The sequence below is a fragment of the Leptidea sinapis genome, chromosome 9 (assembly GCF_905404315.1).
Source record: "Leptidea sinapis chromosome 9, ilLepSina1.1, whole genome shotgun sequence".
Taxonomy (NCBI): Eukaryota; Metazoa; Arthropoda; class Insecta; order Lepidoptera; family Pieridae; genus Leptidea; species Leptidea sinapis.
Genome location: NC_066273.1, coordinates 7150021 through 7167199, shown reverse-complemented (window position 1 = coordinate 7167199; position 17179 = coordinate 7150021). Strand labels below are relative to the sequence as shown.

Sequence of the window (17179 nt, the reverse complement as noted above, 5' to 3'; positions counted from 1 at the left end):
TGCTCCCGTATTATTGTTATTTGTGTTTTAAATTATTTGTATTTTGTCTTGAGTTAATTGCTTTGACCACCCTTTAACTCATTAACCAATTATTGCACTAGATGGAGCTTTTTCATTTAATGATAGTAAAATAAACAATTATTATATAGAAGCAAACAGTTTAATAAATAATCCTTCAAATTGGCGTGAATTTGTAAAAAACTAAAAATATAACTCAACTCCAAAATGTGATGTATAAATAAATTTATATGAAATTGACAATAAAAAACAGATTATTGAAATCAATAAATTTATTTTCAAATAAAACTTCAAAATAGAATTTCATTTCATACCCTAGAGTTACAAAAATATACGTCCTTATAACATTTGATATTTATATTTAATAACATACAATTAAATTGAATTAAATTTATATTTCATACATAATTCTTATAATAATGACGAGTTTAAGTAATATTTACATTTAACGAATACAAGCTATTTCGAAAAAAATATACAGTTACTAGAGCTACCATACAAATATTTTTTACAATGATTTATGATTTATTTTATTATGCCAATATTCCCGCCATTTTTATTTAAGCAAAAAATTTCAAAATTTAAAGGAATAAGAAGGATACGTACGAATTCGTCTACAAACTTAGATTAAAGATTGGTCTCCGCTGCGCTCCAGTTAGATACCGAACTACCCAAAAGCAATAGGTTTTTTATTAACTATTAGATGGAATGGCATCTTTCAAATTTTGTAACATATGCTTCGTATTATTTTACATTGAAATTAATAAAATACAACATACTTACTGATCATTCCCGGCATTTTACTTTCAATTATTAGCACAGTTTAACGGAACATATGGTACGTCAACGTCACACATTGTTCGAGACTGGCTCGAGGGCACCCATTTGGGCGTAGTATTAGGTGCCGCACTTTGCGACTACGCCTGCGTTGTTTAGTATGAGCGCAGCGGAGACCAACAAAGATAATTATAGCTAACCGTCATGTAGTAGTAAGGCACGTTTATAAATTACTAGCTGATGCCCGCGACTTTGTCCGCGTAGATAAAGGGTTTTGAAAAAGAATAAGCTCAGAATTATCTCATGTCCTATTCCAGTTCTCGTTCCCAACACGGCGAGTGAGACAGGCCTGCTATTGGTATAGTTATAGCTCATCGTTTGGATTTTTGGATAATGGATTTTTCCGGGATAAAATGCAGCGTATGTCCTTTCCCAAGCTCTAGTCTATCGCCGTACCAAATTTAATCAAAATCGGCTCAGTAGCTCCGGCGTAAAAACTTACATTCACATTTATAATATTAGTAGGTATAAGAGACTACAAATTATATTACGGTGTATACTACCATCAATATAATTGCAGGAGACCACAGAATGTTTTTTTTTAAATATATTTCTTAAGCTTCAAAAATTTTCATTCGCAATAGTAGCTTTTATTGAGGGTTTTAAACGTTATATAGGTTAATTTTGCGGCAACACATACATTTTTATTTACATTTCTTTTTGAGCACCAAAAATACACCAAAACAAAGCTAAATTTATCACATATTCATTCTCTAACTAATCATATTATGTTATATTACATATATGTTAAACACTTTCGTAAATTATTCGAAGAGACGAATACCACTGCCTCAGTAATTATACGTAATATTGTGTTCTAAAATACAACTAAACAAGTTAATATTTCATTTAAATTAAATAATAATTTTATAAGGTAAATATATATAGATAATTAGTTGAATACAAAGAAAAAAGAAAAATTTGTGGTAACATTTTTGGTAAACATGTCACCTGCAACTATAAAATATTAAAATAAAATTCGACTATTGATTTTATACATTACAATATATTCAAAACCACGGACGAGTGAAAAAATAAGGACTCCGTGTCACCTTACATAATAGTGTAGCACCAAAACAAGCCGGTAAGTGTGTAAATACATAGCCCAACGCACACACTCACACTACTACAGGCCGATAGGCGGCCATTATGAGAATTGTCATCGTCTGTGACATATCAGTTTGCGTCTCAATAAAATATTTTAAAAATGCCGTCGTGCGTTGTGAAAAAGTGTAAAAACAATACTATAAAAGTATTTGTGGATATATGATTATTTAAGGGAGACTTCACTTCCTAATATTACGGCGCGGAGTCCTTCTTTTTTTACTCGTCCGTGTTCAATATATACTACATTTTCAAGAATATAAAAAAGATACATAAATATAAAAAGTAAGTGAATAACAAGATAAAACGAATTATACTATACATATTTACAGAAAACAATATGAAAATATTAATATTTATACATATTTTGTCAAATTCTTGGCAAGCCTTGAAATAAAATGGCAAACTCGCTTTATAACTACTTAACGAGATTAGTTCCTAACAATTAATGAATTATGAATAAGAAATTCGATTCAAATCTTTTTACAATTGTAAATAAACTACTTTTGTAGCGAAATATTATTATGACTATATCGTCTATATGTCATTCGTCCTCAAATTATATATTATGCCACAAATTTGCTATATGTATTTCAGTAATGATGGTATTAATAAAGGGCCGTTTTCAATAACTTATCTCTAGTTACGGATATATTGCTATTAGCGTTTAATGACTTGTCATTAAACGCTAATATAAATATAATAATAATAGATCTTGATCTTATCTATCCATAGTTATATCCAATATAGTTATATTATTAGTTATAGTCCAATATATCTGTGGATAGGTTATTGAAATGTAAGTAAGCGTAAAAAGATAGATTTGCCTACCTCTAGCAAGTTAAACTAAAGATAGATAGGTTATTGAAAACAGCCGTCAGTGTCTTTATCTACTAAACTTTACTACTAAAAACAGTGTGACTAAATAAATATATATGAAAATCGATTAAAATTTTGAATTTGAAAATATAACAATTAAGGTTTTCGTCAATCAAACGGCATTTAAGTAAAATTCCAATTTCAATTACCTCAAAGGTACTATGTAAGATTAATTCAAATAATTTCCAAATTAAGATCTGGAATTTTCTAGAAAGTTCTAGAATGTAGCGTCCCATCCTGACATGTCATCTGGAGGCGGCTCGTCAGCATCGGGCGGGTACTGGTCGAAGTTGTGCGTGTCGAGAGCAGACTGGACGACGGGTTTGATCGGAGGTTCCAGAGTCCGCTGAGCTAGACCTTCCCAGTTGAAGCCGTCGAACCATCTGGAATAAAAGTATTTAAAATTAACAAGTTGTATACAAGGATAACTTTCAATTCCTTAGAGGTCAGGCGGACTTGCGACCAGCTAAAAATAATGTGTGGAATTTTACGAGGAGACGTTGATGCTCAAAATCTTAATGAGGAATTGTGTCGTATGTATAGGTACTATATGTCCTGATAACCCTAATACCGGGCTTAAATCACGCAAAATATGCTTGAAACAAAAAATAGGCCGTAAATATTAATAATTTGTAAGGCAGAGCTTAGACTACATACTTATGTTTCTGTATTTCAGTGATGCCTCCGCGTTGGTACCCCAGACGCTCCGCAGGGTTGTCTCTGCACAGTTTCTTGATCAGATTCGCAGCGTTCCTCGTGATAGATCGGGGGAACTCAACCGCGTCAATGCCCTTTAGTATTTTATTGTAAGTCTTCATGGGATCTGCTCCCGTGAACGGCGGGGAACCCGTTAGCAGTTCAAACATCAGCACACCTGAAATTATGAATTTGTGTGATTATTGAAATAAGTTGATACGTCACCCAAACGGTTGGCTCAGTGGAACGAGCGCTCTCACGGAACGCGAGAGGTCGCGGGTTCGAGTTCAAATTTAATTTGTGTAAGCACCGAAATGTGAAAGTATAGTAAGTCATGAAGCTATATAAGAAAACAAAAACAAAGGAAAAAGACGCCATTTTAAGAAATTATTGATTTCCATGTTTATTTAAGGCGAAGAGTAAGCAGAAAACACGCAATCATGGTGTTTTTAGACAAGTTTTGTGGTGAAAGTATAGCATTTCGAGCTATGGACACTACTTAATCCTGTTACACATATCCTTAAGTCTTATTTGTAGGTTGCTAATGCTTGCTGTTGGTTATAGTTAACAATGCCGAGCCTTTTGAACTACCACATTTGTTTGAAGTTAAACAAGTTTTTTGGCATGGCGTGACGCAATTTTTTGGTACTTCTCTTAGAAAAGTTATTCTTATAGCTTGTACTTTTTTGTGTAGATTCATTTATTCAGATTAGAAGTGAATAACGAGGATTGTAAGCATATATACTGTTTTCCACGCAAGAATTTTGAAAATATTGGCTTTGTTACATAGATGGCGGGAACTCATATCGCTCAAGGTCGCTGGCATTTAGTGTCGCCTTAAAAATTTCAAATATTTTCACGATGCATTGATACGAGATGTCAAATGATAGTGATGCAGATTTAACTCCGGAATTTATTAAAACAGTATTATTATTATTAAGGATAATCTTCTTTGGAAAAAATTAAAAAATAAAAATAAAAACCAACAAAGTAGTTTTAAGTTTCGCAGCATTTGGTGCATTTATTAAAAAAACACAATATCCAAATAAATACGTACAGAAGATTGTTTGTACAAATTTTCTGTGTTTGTGTGCCTCATTGATAGAACTTTATTTTATGAAAATTTATTTTCATTATGAAAATTTATTGAAGTAGGCGTTACTTTGCGGAAATCCATAATTATACAAATGATTTAAGTTTTCTTTAGTATTAATTCCGCCAATATTTGTTTTTAAACAATTCGACACGTGTTTCGCCTCTACACGAGGCATCCTTAGGACGTGTTGTCTCCCCAAAATCTGGCACGAGACTAACGAGACGAGACAGTCTCGTGCCAGATTTTGGCGACATTATTCTAAAAATCACAAGAATATAATATGCCTTTATCAAAAATTAAATAATTTCATCCATTCGATGTTTTATGATAAACATTTATCTATACTAATATTATAAAGAGGAAAGATTTGATTGTTTGTTTGTTTGCATTGAATAGGCTCCGCAACTACTGAACCGATTTGAATAATTCTTTCACTGTTGGGAAGCTACATTATCCCCGAGTTTTATAGGCTATATTTAATTTTCAAAAAATTAGGGATCCCTACTAAAAATCCAGTAATGTAAAGCAAGGATAATGGATTGGAACCTTGTCATACTGTCTATTTGACGTAAGCGGAGTACAGTTGGCAATAATTTATATTCTTTTAAATAATTTATATTTTCTGACATTAAAATTTTTAATAAACAAAATAATCGCTTTTAGATACATAACAGTGTTTTTTAACGCAAATATGACAACGATAGCAAAACTTAACAACAATAGAAAAGAAGACAAAATAACCGAAAAGAAGAATACCAAAAATTATGAGTACATTCACACGATACGAATATTAATATTCATCCAACACTTTTGCCAACGGTACTGATTAATTGAAATGTCCACCTGGACCTGACGTCACTAAAATGATAGCCCGTCCCTCTATCAGTTTGCGGGGAATATTGTGTATATATTTTTCATTAAAAAGGCGTCTTTTGAATTAATTTAAATAATATTATAAGATGGAAACATATTTTTACTTACCTAGTGACCAATAATCTGCGCTTATATCGTGACCTCTGTTCATGATGACCTCGGGGGCGACATATTCAGGTGTTCCACAGAAGGTCCACGTCTTTCGGCTCGCCTGCAATTTCTTCGAGAAACCGAAGTCTACCAGCTTCACGTATCCCTTCGAATCCAACAATAAGTTCTCTGGCTTGAGATCCCTGGATAGAAAGAATAGTTATACATAATTGCAGTGGGAACCTTTTTTGTACAGGATGCCGTCAACTGAGTGAATACTACAGTATTCATCCCTACTCTGTGGTATAAAGTCTCTACCTATTTGATAATAGAGATAATTTGTACGCCTATATAGAGTCTCTTACTACTAGACAACCGATAAAAACAGGCCAGGTTTATTTTCTTTAGTGTGCGTGACAGGCTACGTCTTACACTCGCGATTTGTGTGGCACGTTATGTTACTGTGCGTGCATTGCTCAAAATAGAGATTAACTGTAAACCCCAGTTTTTCTCGATATTTTCACAGCTGTCACAGTCTATCTAGGCTTATAAATGATCTAAGTTAATAACTTTTACTTATGTTTTGTTTTGCAACATAAGTTTTTATATTTACCTGTATATAATATTTCTAGAATGTAAGTAATGGAACGCTTCGACAACACACGCTGTATAAAATCTTGTTGTAGAATCGTCAAATTGACCTGAAAACAATAATAATATACATGAATACATAATACCAGTAACCAATAAGTTGCTAGATATAAATAGTAAGGTTATAGATCGATTCACGAAAGTTGACCACAAATGGCGGCCGTCTGCGCATGTACACTCATGAAGAAAATACTTTAGACCAAATAATATTTTAATGTCAGTAAAATAATACAACTATGTTATATTGTTAATGATAGTTATGAAAATAAATCAAACGTAAGTAATTTAAAACAAATTGATCTAAAATATTAAATTTGTAAGTAAAAGAATTTGTCGCTATCGCTATCCTCAAGTTCCACGACTCTCTCTATCATGGAATTTGTGCGAATCGTGTAACTTGAGAAACTAGGGCCAGATTCCGATTTAAGTCATCTTACTATGATTCAGATAAATCCACATCTTCGCTCTCGTCTGCTTCTACCACAGTCACATGAATAATTAATTAATCAGCTTATATTTCAACAAATAACACAATTAAAAACAACGAAACACTTTTGTTTTAAACTGTACTGGAGAGTAGTGGGAGCGCGACAATGCTGCGACAGACCAATAGCGACTGAGCGGCGTATCACGTGACAAGCACGCACCAATGGCATCGCTCTGATGCTCTTGATGCGTTCTGCCTGCGCCTCACCCCGCATCCCAAGGAGATCTAAAAGTGTCTCCTGCGCAGTGGTCGGTCATCTTACGTGAATCGTACTATAATAACTTACACTAATTAATTATATAAGTTAAAGATATTTCAATGTCAATTAATGCATGTCAGCCAGCGATCGACAAGAACGGGTCACCACCAACGGACCAATTGTTCCATAAGAGAACTTTTGATTTGTTGGCACACAGAAAGCACTAAATTAACAATTTTGCTCTAACCTTGGTATTGTTATTTATAAAGAAAATTAATTAAATAATAAAATATTATCAATAATATAAGCGCAAACTATATATTAAATTAAAATTCGCTATGATGTTTTCCTCTACTTTCACTAGATGGCGCTCTTTCAGCGCCATACAAATTGTAGTTAACTTTTACGCGATCGAATACGTAAAAAATCACTTGGCACTCAGACCTGAAAGAAGAGCATGAGAAACTCAGCCTCAGCTCAATAAACTAGACTATTTAAAGATAAATAGTTCTGTGTAATAAGTGTTCTTACGTATCTCTTAATATCATTCATTAAATTGAATTAATTAAAAAGCTTTGAGCTGTACCACCCATAAATAACATTTACAAAGGAAAATAGTATCGTTATAAAAGAGCACGTATTTCAATAAATGTTCACTATGAATTTCACTTACACAGTAATCCTGTTCTGTAAGCAAGCGATGAACAAAGAAAACGAATTTAAATTACAGTTATCTGAATAGTTAGTGCATAATTTAAATAGTCTCGTAGAGTGATTAAAGCAAGCATCTATTCTCTTCCATACCTCATTGTCAAACAGACAAGAAACAATAAATATTAAATTCTTTAATTTCAAGTTTACACTTTTCTTGCTATCAACAAAAATGCATGATATTTACAATTTTACATATAAGATTGTATCCCATGTCCCTATTTCCTCTTTTTGGTGTCATTTCTAACACTACCACCGCTTCGGAAACAAATGGCGCAATAAACTCTGCCAGCATTATTTTTTTGCGCTCTTTTTATAACATATACAATATTATACTGTCATTGTTCATCATCATCATCATCATCCGGAAGACGTCCACTGCTGGACAAAGGCCTCCCCCAAAGATTTCTACGACGATCAGCCCTGCGCTGCCCTCATCCAACGTATTTTTGCGATCTTGACCAGATCGTCGGTCCATCTTGTAGGGGGCCTACCAACACTGCGTCTTCTGGTATGTGGTCGTGCTTTGAGGATTAACTAATTGTTATTGCTATAAAATAATCATAGGCTAGTTCCAGGCTGTTCGATCACTCAGATATTGAGCTATGGAGTAGCAGGATTTACGACAGAGCCATTTTTTTATAAAACATTTAAATTTATTTATAGATAACGACTGAATAGTGGCTGGGACTTTATTAAAAAGGTATATACATTTACCCCAAAAGTGTACAATTTAAAGCTACTATGTATCTCATGAAGCAAGGGTTAAGCACTCTACGATTGCTATTTGTAAGATTCCCAAACATAATTCTCACCTCTATCTCTCAATATAGTCCACAACTCTCCTCCAAGGCAAGTCTCCATCAGCATGTACAAGTATTTACGATCTTTGAACGTCTTGTACAACTTCACAATAAACTCGCAGTTCATCTCCGACATTATCTCTTTCTCTGACATGATGTGCTGCTGTTGCCTCGTCTCGACGATCTGGGCTTTCTTCATCTGCTTCAGAGCGAAGGAACGGCTCGAGTCACCCTGGATTTGGACAAGTTCCACGCGCCCGAAGCCTCCGATACCGAGGGTTGCAATAATACGAAGATCTGATAGGCGCAAGTTTGCAAATTCCTCGTTAAGTCTGAAATATTATAAAAAGTCATTATTGTATCAAGGATGTTAGACAATACACACATACAAAAAATCTGTAGATACAAAAAAATGAAATACGTGTCTTTTTCAGTTTGAATTTTATAACAGAACACAAATTAAATTTGAAAACAAAATTTATGAACGACGCGGGACCCGAACCCGCGACCTCTCGCGTACCGTGTGAGAACTCTTACCACTGAGCCAACCGTTCACGTGACGTATCGCTGATAAATCCTGTATATCTTTTTCAACGCTCCGGTTGTGGCTTTATCTACTGGATCTACTTCGTTGAAATTTTATACCTCAAGAACGGGCTCACCTATCCAAACCATATGTTTAGGATTTGCTCTGACTATTTAGTAGATGGTTTATGTGAGGTTTGCACAAAATCGGTCGGTCGATCTTATGTCTCTACACATAAGATGTTAAGTCTCATTTGCCCAGTAATTTCACTAGCTACGGCGCCCTTCAGACCAAAACGAAATAATGTTTACACATAGGTAACTTCACGGCAGAAATAGGCGCCGATGTGGTACCCATAATCTAGCCGGCATCCTGTGCAAAGGAGCCTCTCACTGATAAAATATAATAAAATACTATTCATAAAAGTTGAAAATAAGCCTTGTGAGTTCTATTTATCAAAATTTCATTAAAGTTTAATAACCCCACTTCATTGTCTCATTGATTCTCGCCGCAAAAACGCGAGAATTTTAATTTTCTATGTCACAGAGGAAAGTTAATAACCTTACAGTAGTGTACTAATTTCTATCACATTTATCACATTCACTTGTGAGCAAAAGTGAAAACAGAATTATGGTGCTATATTTTACGATATTATGATTTTTACACTTTTTATTTCATCGAGAGTATGAGAGACGAACAAACGATATAGTTATTTTATTAATGGGCTCTTCATTTCTAATATTCACTTTATGTATAGTTCTATTCCATTTAGGAATTTTAAAATTGCTGGAATGATAGATAAATATGTTAAAAGTATTCCAAACTTGTATATATATATATACTAGCTGACCCAGCAAACGTTGTATTGCCGATATTAAAATCGCGATACAAAAGTAACTGTTGATCGTAGATGGGTGAAAATTTGAAGTTATATGTATTTTTTAATGTTGACCCATAATCAAACAAATTAAAAAAAAATGTCAATAAAATTAAAAAAAAAATTGGCGATGACCACCCTTACAATTTAGGGGGATGAAAAATAGATGTCCGATTCTCAGACCTACCCAATATGCACTTAAAATTTCATGAGAATCGATCAAGCCGTTTCGAAGGAGTTTAACTACAAACACCGCGACATGAGAATTTTATATTTTAGAAGTAAGTAGTCAATATAATTATTTATAAATCGTTAAGTTTTTATATCTAACCTTGTCGTATTTTGGGTAAATTGTGCCTTGAATTGGTCAAATAATGAATTAGATTGATACTAAACTACCAGTGGGAGGCTCCTTTGCACAAGATGCCGACTAGATTATGGGCACCACAATGGCCTATTCGTGCCGTGAAACAGTAATGTATAAGCCGAAACACAGTAATCTGTGTTTCGGTCTGAAGGGCGCCGTAGCTAGTGAAATTACTGGGCAAATGAGACTTAACATGTTATGTCTCAAGGTGACGAGCGCAATTGTAGTTCCCCTCAGAATTTTTGGGATTTTCAAGAATCCTGAGCGGCACTGCATTGTAATGGGCAGGGCGTATCAATTTCCATCAGCTCAACGCCTTGCTTGTCTTGTCCCTTATTTTCATAAAAAAACTGATGCAACTATGAATATGTTTAACTAATTTGCTTATCTTGCAACAAAACTTACCATAGTAGAATCCAAGTATGCGTCAACAAAAATATTTACAAAATTAAGTGTAATTTTACGAAAATACATCCCTATTTAAAATATTATAAATTCACTCTCGTTCTAGAGTTTGGTGTATTAAAAATTTCTAAAGATATCTCGTGTAGTGGCGAAACACGTGTCGCGTGATCATTTACAACATTATAAATAAAAATAGTATTAATTACAAAACGATCAAGAACAATCCACAAATTCACACAATAGCATAAAAAGCAACACAAAAACCTATTGTTGCGCGGATCAAATCTCTTTAACCGCGGTATTTGGTGTGAACTTGACATAGGAAATATTATAATAATTATTTCAAAGCGAAAAAACCTTCGCTGTTGTTTCATTTGTCGTGTGATAACTATTGTATCATCGTCATAATTTATGAATTATTCATGTTTAATGGATATTAAACATTTTCTGAAAATACGATGTTTTCGTGGCGTGGGAATTAGTTTTGCGAGCGTCACTCGTAATATAAAAACGAATACATTTTATACCGTAATAAAAGAGTTTTAATTTGAATTTATCTGTTGTCTATTAATATTCGATCGAATATTGTTTGATTTTTGAAAATGCAAAATCAGTCAAGCATGAAACGGACGCAGACAGCGTCTACCTGATGTCATATGAATTCGAAGATGTAATTACATAAGTACCTATTCCTTAGTATATATTAAATATGTTTGCATTTATTGTAAATGCCATTACAATAATCATCAATTTGTTTGTAAAGACTAACTAAGCACAATTTATAACGGGTATTTTTCAATCTTATCCATGTACTGTGAAAGTTTTAGGCCGTGATTTTCATCCAATTAATTATAATTAAGATTTTATTTTCTCAACACAACCACGCAATGGTACAAAACAATGCAATTATCAGTATTATGAAAAACACAGTTAATCGCGAAAGACTGAAGCCTATACTTAGCAAGAGCCTGTATTTTAGGACAACAACTTCTGCAAAGTTTTCAAATTCACAGTTAATACAGTTATGTATATTACAAATGGAATCATAATCCCAATACAGGCAAAATTCCTACTTGTGGCGAGTGAGCAGTAAGTAACCTTAATAAATTTGATGAGCGGGTAGGCTTAGTATTCTGCACTAGCGTAGCATCGGCCAGGCAGATGTTGTGTAACGAATTCTTTGACCAAATTGTTAGAGCATTCTTATATTTATCACTATTGTTGACAGTATTAACTTAAGTGTTCATAACTATTTTAAACTAATACATAATTTGCTTTCCGTGAGGTTTATTGGCTTTTTGTCACCTTCCTATATCATTTAAAAAAAATATTGCCATTGCTGATTGCCACACAAAGTATCGGATCCAGAAAATATATCTGAGGGTAGATTACCTGTGTCTGTCGTCGCCTTCGTCCTTGTACTTGGTGCGTATCTCATCCAGAGTGGATATCAGCTGGTTGAAGGTTTCACGGTCGATGACGAGACATGTCGTGCCCTCCGGCGCGTCGCAGACTATGTTCGCCGTTCGGAGATCGTCCCTAGAAACACAAATTCATAATTGTTAGTAGCCGTAGAACTCACTGTATGTTCAAAGATGGTCGGTAGAGTATTGCTTATTAATGTTTGCTCTCCGAAACTCAAGATTTAATGATGTAGATATGTTTTAGGGTTCATCTAAAACTTACAAATTCAGAATAAAACAAATCTTGACACAAACAGAGTAAGTTAGAAATCACCAAATTTCTTCTAAATTGTAACATTGTCTACAATTGCATTATGTACTCAGTGAAACTGCTTTTACGGCCGTTCCCAATATAATATCTGCAGGTAGAGATAAATTACTATCTTCTACTGTCAGTAATTAGCTGTCAATAATCTGAAGCTATCCATTGGGACATATATTATATTAGTATATTGATACACGATAAGTCATTCTTATCGCCTTATATTGGGACGCGTGAATTGCAATTTCCATACAATCTTCTATCGCTGGTAAGCTATACGTCCTACCATTGACAGACAGTGTGTACGGATAAGGTGAGTTACCGTCGATAAGTTTATTGGGACAGAAAAGTCAACGATGGTTACGATTTTTATCTCAAGTAGGCCACAACCGGAGATAGACTGAATATTGGGAACGGTCGCAAGGATCCTTATTTCTATGTGCTTATATCTATTTTATGTTTAAGGATGTATCTGTTTTTGTTTACAAATAAATAACAGTCAGAGAGACTTTATAAATATGCGATATGAGACAAATTTAAGTGTGGTGATTGGTGCAGTCCGATGTGATCGTATGGCTAGTCGCTACGTCATAGTTCACTATTTTGAGTATTCATATCGTTGAGTATTAATATTAGACGGGCCAACATGTTCGCTAAAAATTAATATTTTTTTCTGACATATTGTCTGGCTTACAGCCTGCTACTTTTCTCACGTTCTCATTAATTAAAAAAAATTGTAAAATATATTTGACAAGCAAGGATGGTAAAATGACTCGTCTCTTTTGTGTCTTGTGACGTGAGATATTAAGATCATTGAATTAGAAGAAACTCGTCTATAGACGAACGAAAAATAAAATTCACACGCACACACACACCTTTTTTAGTGAGTTTGCTAATAATAATGTATAAGCCTTTGGAACCACCTAGCCTCTGCAATTCAGGGTATCCTACCGCAGAGGGTAGGGCACAAAACATTTTGTAACCCTATACTTGAATCAATAAATGATTAAAAAATTATCTGACAGCTGAAATTCTGATTTATGTGCGTTAGTTAGATGTTTATTATTTAAAATACTAAGGAACTAATGCCAAGCGTGGCTGACTGTGTACAACTTGTCAATCAAAATTGGTTACTTTAACAATGGATTCGCTATCCTTTTCGTCCATATGCTAGTATATAAGACTATGATTAACACGTTCAAATATATCTTCTTCATAGTACGACTGCATATAAAGTGAATTAAAATTATTACATCAGTACTGGTATTTTTTAGGCAATACAATAAGGACATAATATACAATGTCGGCCTGGTGTTCGTTGAGATTAAAAATTAAGCTTAATCTTTATTCTTAAGTGACTTTCTTTCAAACACTTTCGAAGTAGAAAGTTTTAGCACTTAAGCAATTACAATCTAGATACTTTCAATTTACACTGACAATGAAATTCCAAAGAAATTTCGTTGACATCTGGATATATTATATTTATGAAAAAGAAAACAAATTATCTTAGAAAGGCAATGAAATGGGTGGCGGTAAGAACATGCACATTTTTCGTAGTATGTAAATGTATCTTATGTAAGATATTATAATTTCAACTGTACTTCAAAAGAAAAATTCAATAAAGCTTAAAATTTTTGTATTTGAGAGTTAGTAGCGAATAGTTTTTGTACTTACGTAAAAATATCTACGACTTTCTCTCATAATTAATATGACAAAGTTTTACCAAAATAAGTGGACTTAATGGACTAAATCTCAAATCGCGAACGTCATGTTAGTCTTCGAATTAGATAGGATATCGTAATAGATGGCCGATCGATCGGTGAAACTTGTATACCGCCAGAATAACATAATATAAAAAACAGATTCCTTACCCTTGCAATGCCTTCTCTCCGAAGAAATCGCCTTTGGTGAGAGTTCTGATAAACTTCTCATCGTTGCTGTTGGGTTGTTTTTGCGTCACTTTAACCTAAAAAAAAAATATTTATTTAATACGTAGGTAACTATTTCTTAAATATTATATTGTCTCAAAGGCTAATGAAGTAAGTAGAACTGGTTAGAATATTTCACATAATTTATAAACACATAATATAAACACATAATTTATAAACGTAAACATACATTATTTGTTTCCATGAAAAGATGTTCACCTGACGTTAAGTAAAATGCCCTGCAAATTTCTGAGTGGCATCGCAATTGCACTAGTAACTTTGAGCCATTACATAGAAGCCCTTCACCGGTAAATACATTAATACATAAGATATAAATATGTATCGTAACAAACATTTGTTCATATTTCGAACCGTCCGAGATTAGGACCTGCTACCCTACCTTAGTAGTCTAGGATGCTAACTAGTATAATATAATTTTGTATTAAGCAACAATACAGTGTTCAGTGAAACGATGAAAATAAATTGAGTTCCGTTCACAGAGCAAGGATTTGACGTCACGCTTGTTGACAGTTCCCGTTCAGCAGAGGAGTATAATAAACCGTTGCGAATTTCACCAGTAACAGTGCTTCGGCTTTATTTACTATTACACTGTTAATACAAACATCGTACACACGAATAATAGGTAGGTATTTTTGTGTATCAAAATATGGGTAATAATTGCGTTTCAAACCGTGTGGTGCCTAGTGCCTACCTAATCAGTAAAAAGCGTATTTTTATGTGTAATATTATACAGTTGAGCACTTTGAGTATGGCTACTAATAAAATTCTCAAGAATGACTTGATTGAAAAACTTTTTGGATTCTTATTATGGGTCTCATACATTTTTCTAATAATTCAAACATTATTTAAACCGAGATAATGAACATAGTCGTTTCGCATATACTTATAAGATATAACGAATGAAGTATTTGTTATGGTACTGAGCATCCGGTGAAATGAAATGAAATGATTTATTTGTATGAATCGTGGTAACAAAGTTGTTAACAATTAATTGGTGTACAGCACAATTCGCCAATATATCGGCATACAAATATTTGATTGTCAATATTGGAATATTATATTTAATTTATACTTATACGTTCTTAATACACATTACATAGCTTTAATTCAATAATATAATATAAAATAAACATTAGTTTGTAGGTACCTCTCAAAAATTACATTTGAATACTATTATTTTTGGCTAAAGAATTCTTTTAAACTATAAAAGCATTTATCTATTAACCATAAATATCCGGACGACCGAGCCTTGCTCGGATTTTTAAGAATGTACAAAACTTGAACAAAAAAAAACTAATAGGACATCTGGATTCGAACCGGGGTCTTCTGCTTTCCGGATCACCCAATGTGAGCTACAATAGTCTTGTATATAGTGACGAAATTTACCTTTGTATTCTAATGTTATTGTAGCTGTTTCTCATTCAAACATGGATAAAACCATTTTTTTTAAATTGAAACCTAGCTAGATCGATTTATCACCCCCGAAATCCCCTGCATACTTAATTTTACGAAAATCGTTGGAGCCGTTTCCAAGATTCAGATTATATATATATATATATATATATATATATATATTATATATAATCTGAATCTCGAATTAAACGAGCAATTCTTGTATATATATATATACAAGAATTGCTCGTTTAAAGATATAAGATTTTAATTTTTTATGCATTAATGTTTTAGGCATCTCTTCTCATCTTAGGTGCTCTAAGCCGACTCAAACTTATAACCAATATTAAATTATAACGTAAATTAACATCAAATAAAACCCAATATCTGTATTAAATTTCCAGAGAAAAACACGTGATCTCAGATCTCCCAGCGCTATAAAGAAGTTAAATAAACATCCGTAATAGATAAAAACAGAACAAGATAACCGAAATTTAAATAACCGTAAAGTTAAGATTACTCAACTCATGGAACCGGACATAGAAGAGTCCAAACAGGGTTGTCAAGTGCTTGAAAATAGAGGACATTAAGATTTAAAACATTTACAACTATGGCCATGAATTGAACTACATTTTTTTGTAAACCATAATCAGACAATATTCAGGGTACTGTTGATGGTAGGTAGCACTAAGAATAATTTTATGCAAGCATTGGGGCCATTCACAAACCGAAGAGAAGTCGTTCAACGGGCATGTCAAGAGTCTAGAATTTGTAACTTTATGAACACGGAATTTATATTAAATGCATACATTTCACGGTAGTTATCTGAATATTGTTTTATATATCATAAATTTTTTCAAGACTGATTCGTCCGAAATTCTTTTTTTACGTCAATTAACACAATCAGCGCTACGGAAACAAATGGTACTCGGAGAGTGAAAAACGAGCGCAAGACACTCCGCCGGTATTTTTTGCACTCTTAGAAAAGTACCATTATTTAATGATGAACAAAGTTATTCCTTTAATCTAGTGTAGGATATAATACTGGGTGATAATACAGTTAAATTATAAAGAGAATTACAATAATTAGTAACGGGACATATATCTTGCTTGGAGAATATATTTATGAAAATGTGATGTATGTGCACAGGAATTTGATCTTGTTTATGAAAAGTAGCGATAGTCATAAGTTTAATACTAGGAATAAAGATAAACTCGCTGTTACCGCCAACAGGCTCCATAAAGTTGATATATCATTGAAAGGGCAATGTATACGCCTTTATAATAAACTTCCAAGTGATAAAATAGGTATGAACTTACTCTAACTCAGTCTTAATAAAACAAAACATTATAATTTTCTAGAGTAATATATTATTATTATTACAAAACTACATTATTATGTAGCTCTTATTATTATAAGAAATCAAAAAATTGACGATTCAAAATGATCAAATATGATTTCTATGAATAAAGACATTTTGACTTTGAATTTGG

The 17179-nt window shown here is 33.2% G+C and overlaps 1 protein-coding gene and 1 long non-coding RNA gene across 4 annotated transcripts in view; one reads left to right on the top strand and one right to left on the bottom strand.

The window, feature by feature from the left end:
• Positions 1–272: 272 nt before the first annotated feature.
• Positions 273–17179, bottom strand: part of LOC126965933 (cGMP-dependent protein kinase, isozyme 2 forms cD4/T1/T3A/T3B) — a 200210-nt gene continuing 183303 nt past the window's right edge. For all 3 annotated transcript variants that reach the window (XM_050809730.1, XM_050809731.1, XM_050809729.1), the window contains 7 exons: positions 14216–14310; positions 12012–12158; positions 8457–8776; positions 6207–6294; positions 5612–5796; positions 3496–3712; positions 273–3221 (listed from right to left, as the gene is read on the bottom strand). In XM_050809730.1, the coding sequence (XP_050665687.1) occupies positions 3056–3221; positions 3496–3712; positions 5612–5796; positions 6207–6294; positions 8457–8776; positions 12012–12158; positions 14216–14310 (1218 nt within the window). In that variant the 3' untranslated portion in view covers positions 273–3055. The remainder of the gene's footprint in view (positions 3222–3495; positions 3713–5611; positions 5797–6206; positions 6295–8456; positions 8777–12011; positions 12159–14215; positions 14311–17179) is intronic.
• Positions 11446–16509, top strand: LOC126966046 (uncharacterized). The gene is made up of 2 exons (XR_007729650.1): positions 11446–11708; positions 16090–16509. It is a non-coding gene; the product is annotated as an uncharacterized LOC126966046 (long non-coding RNA).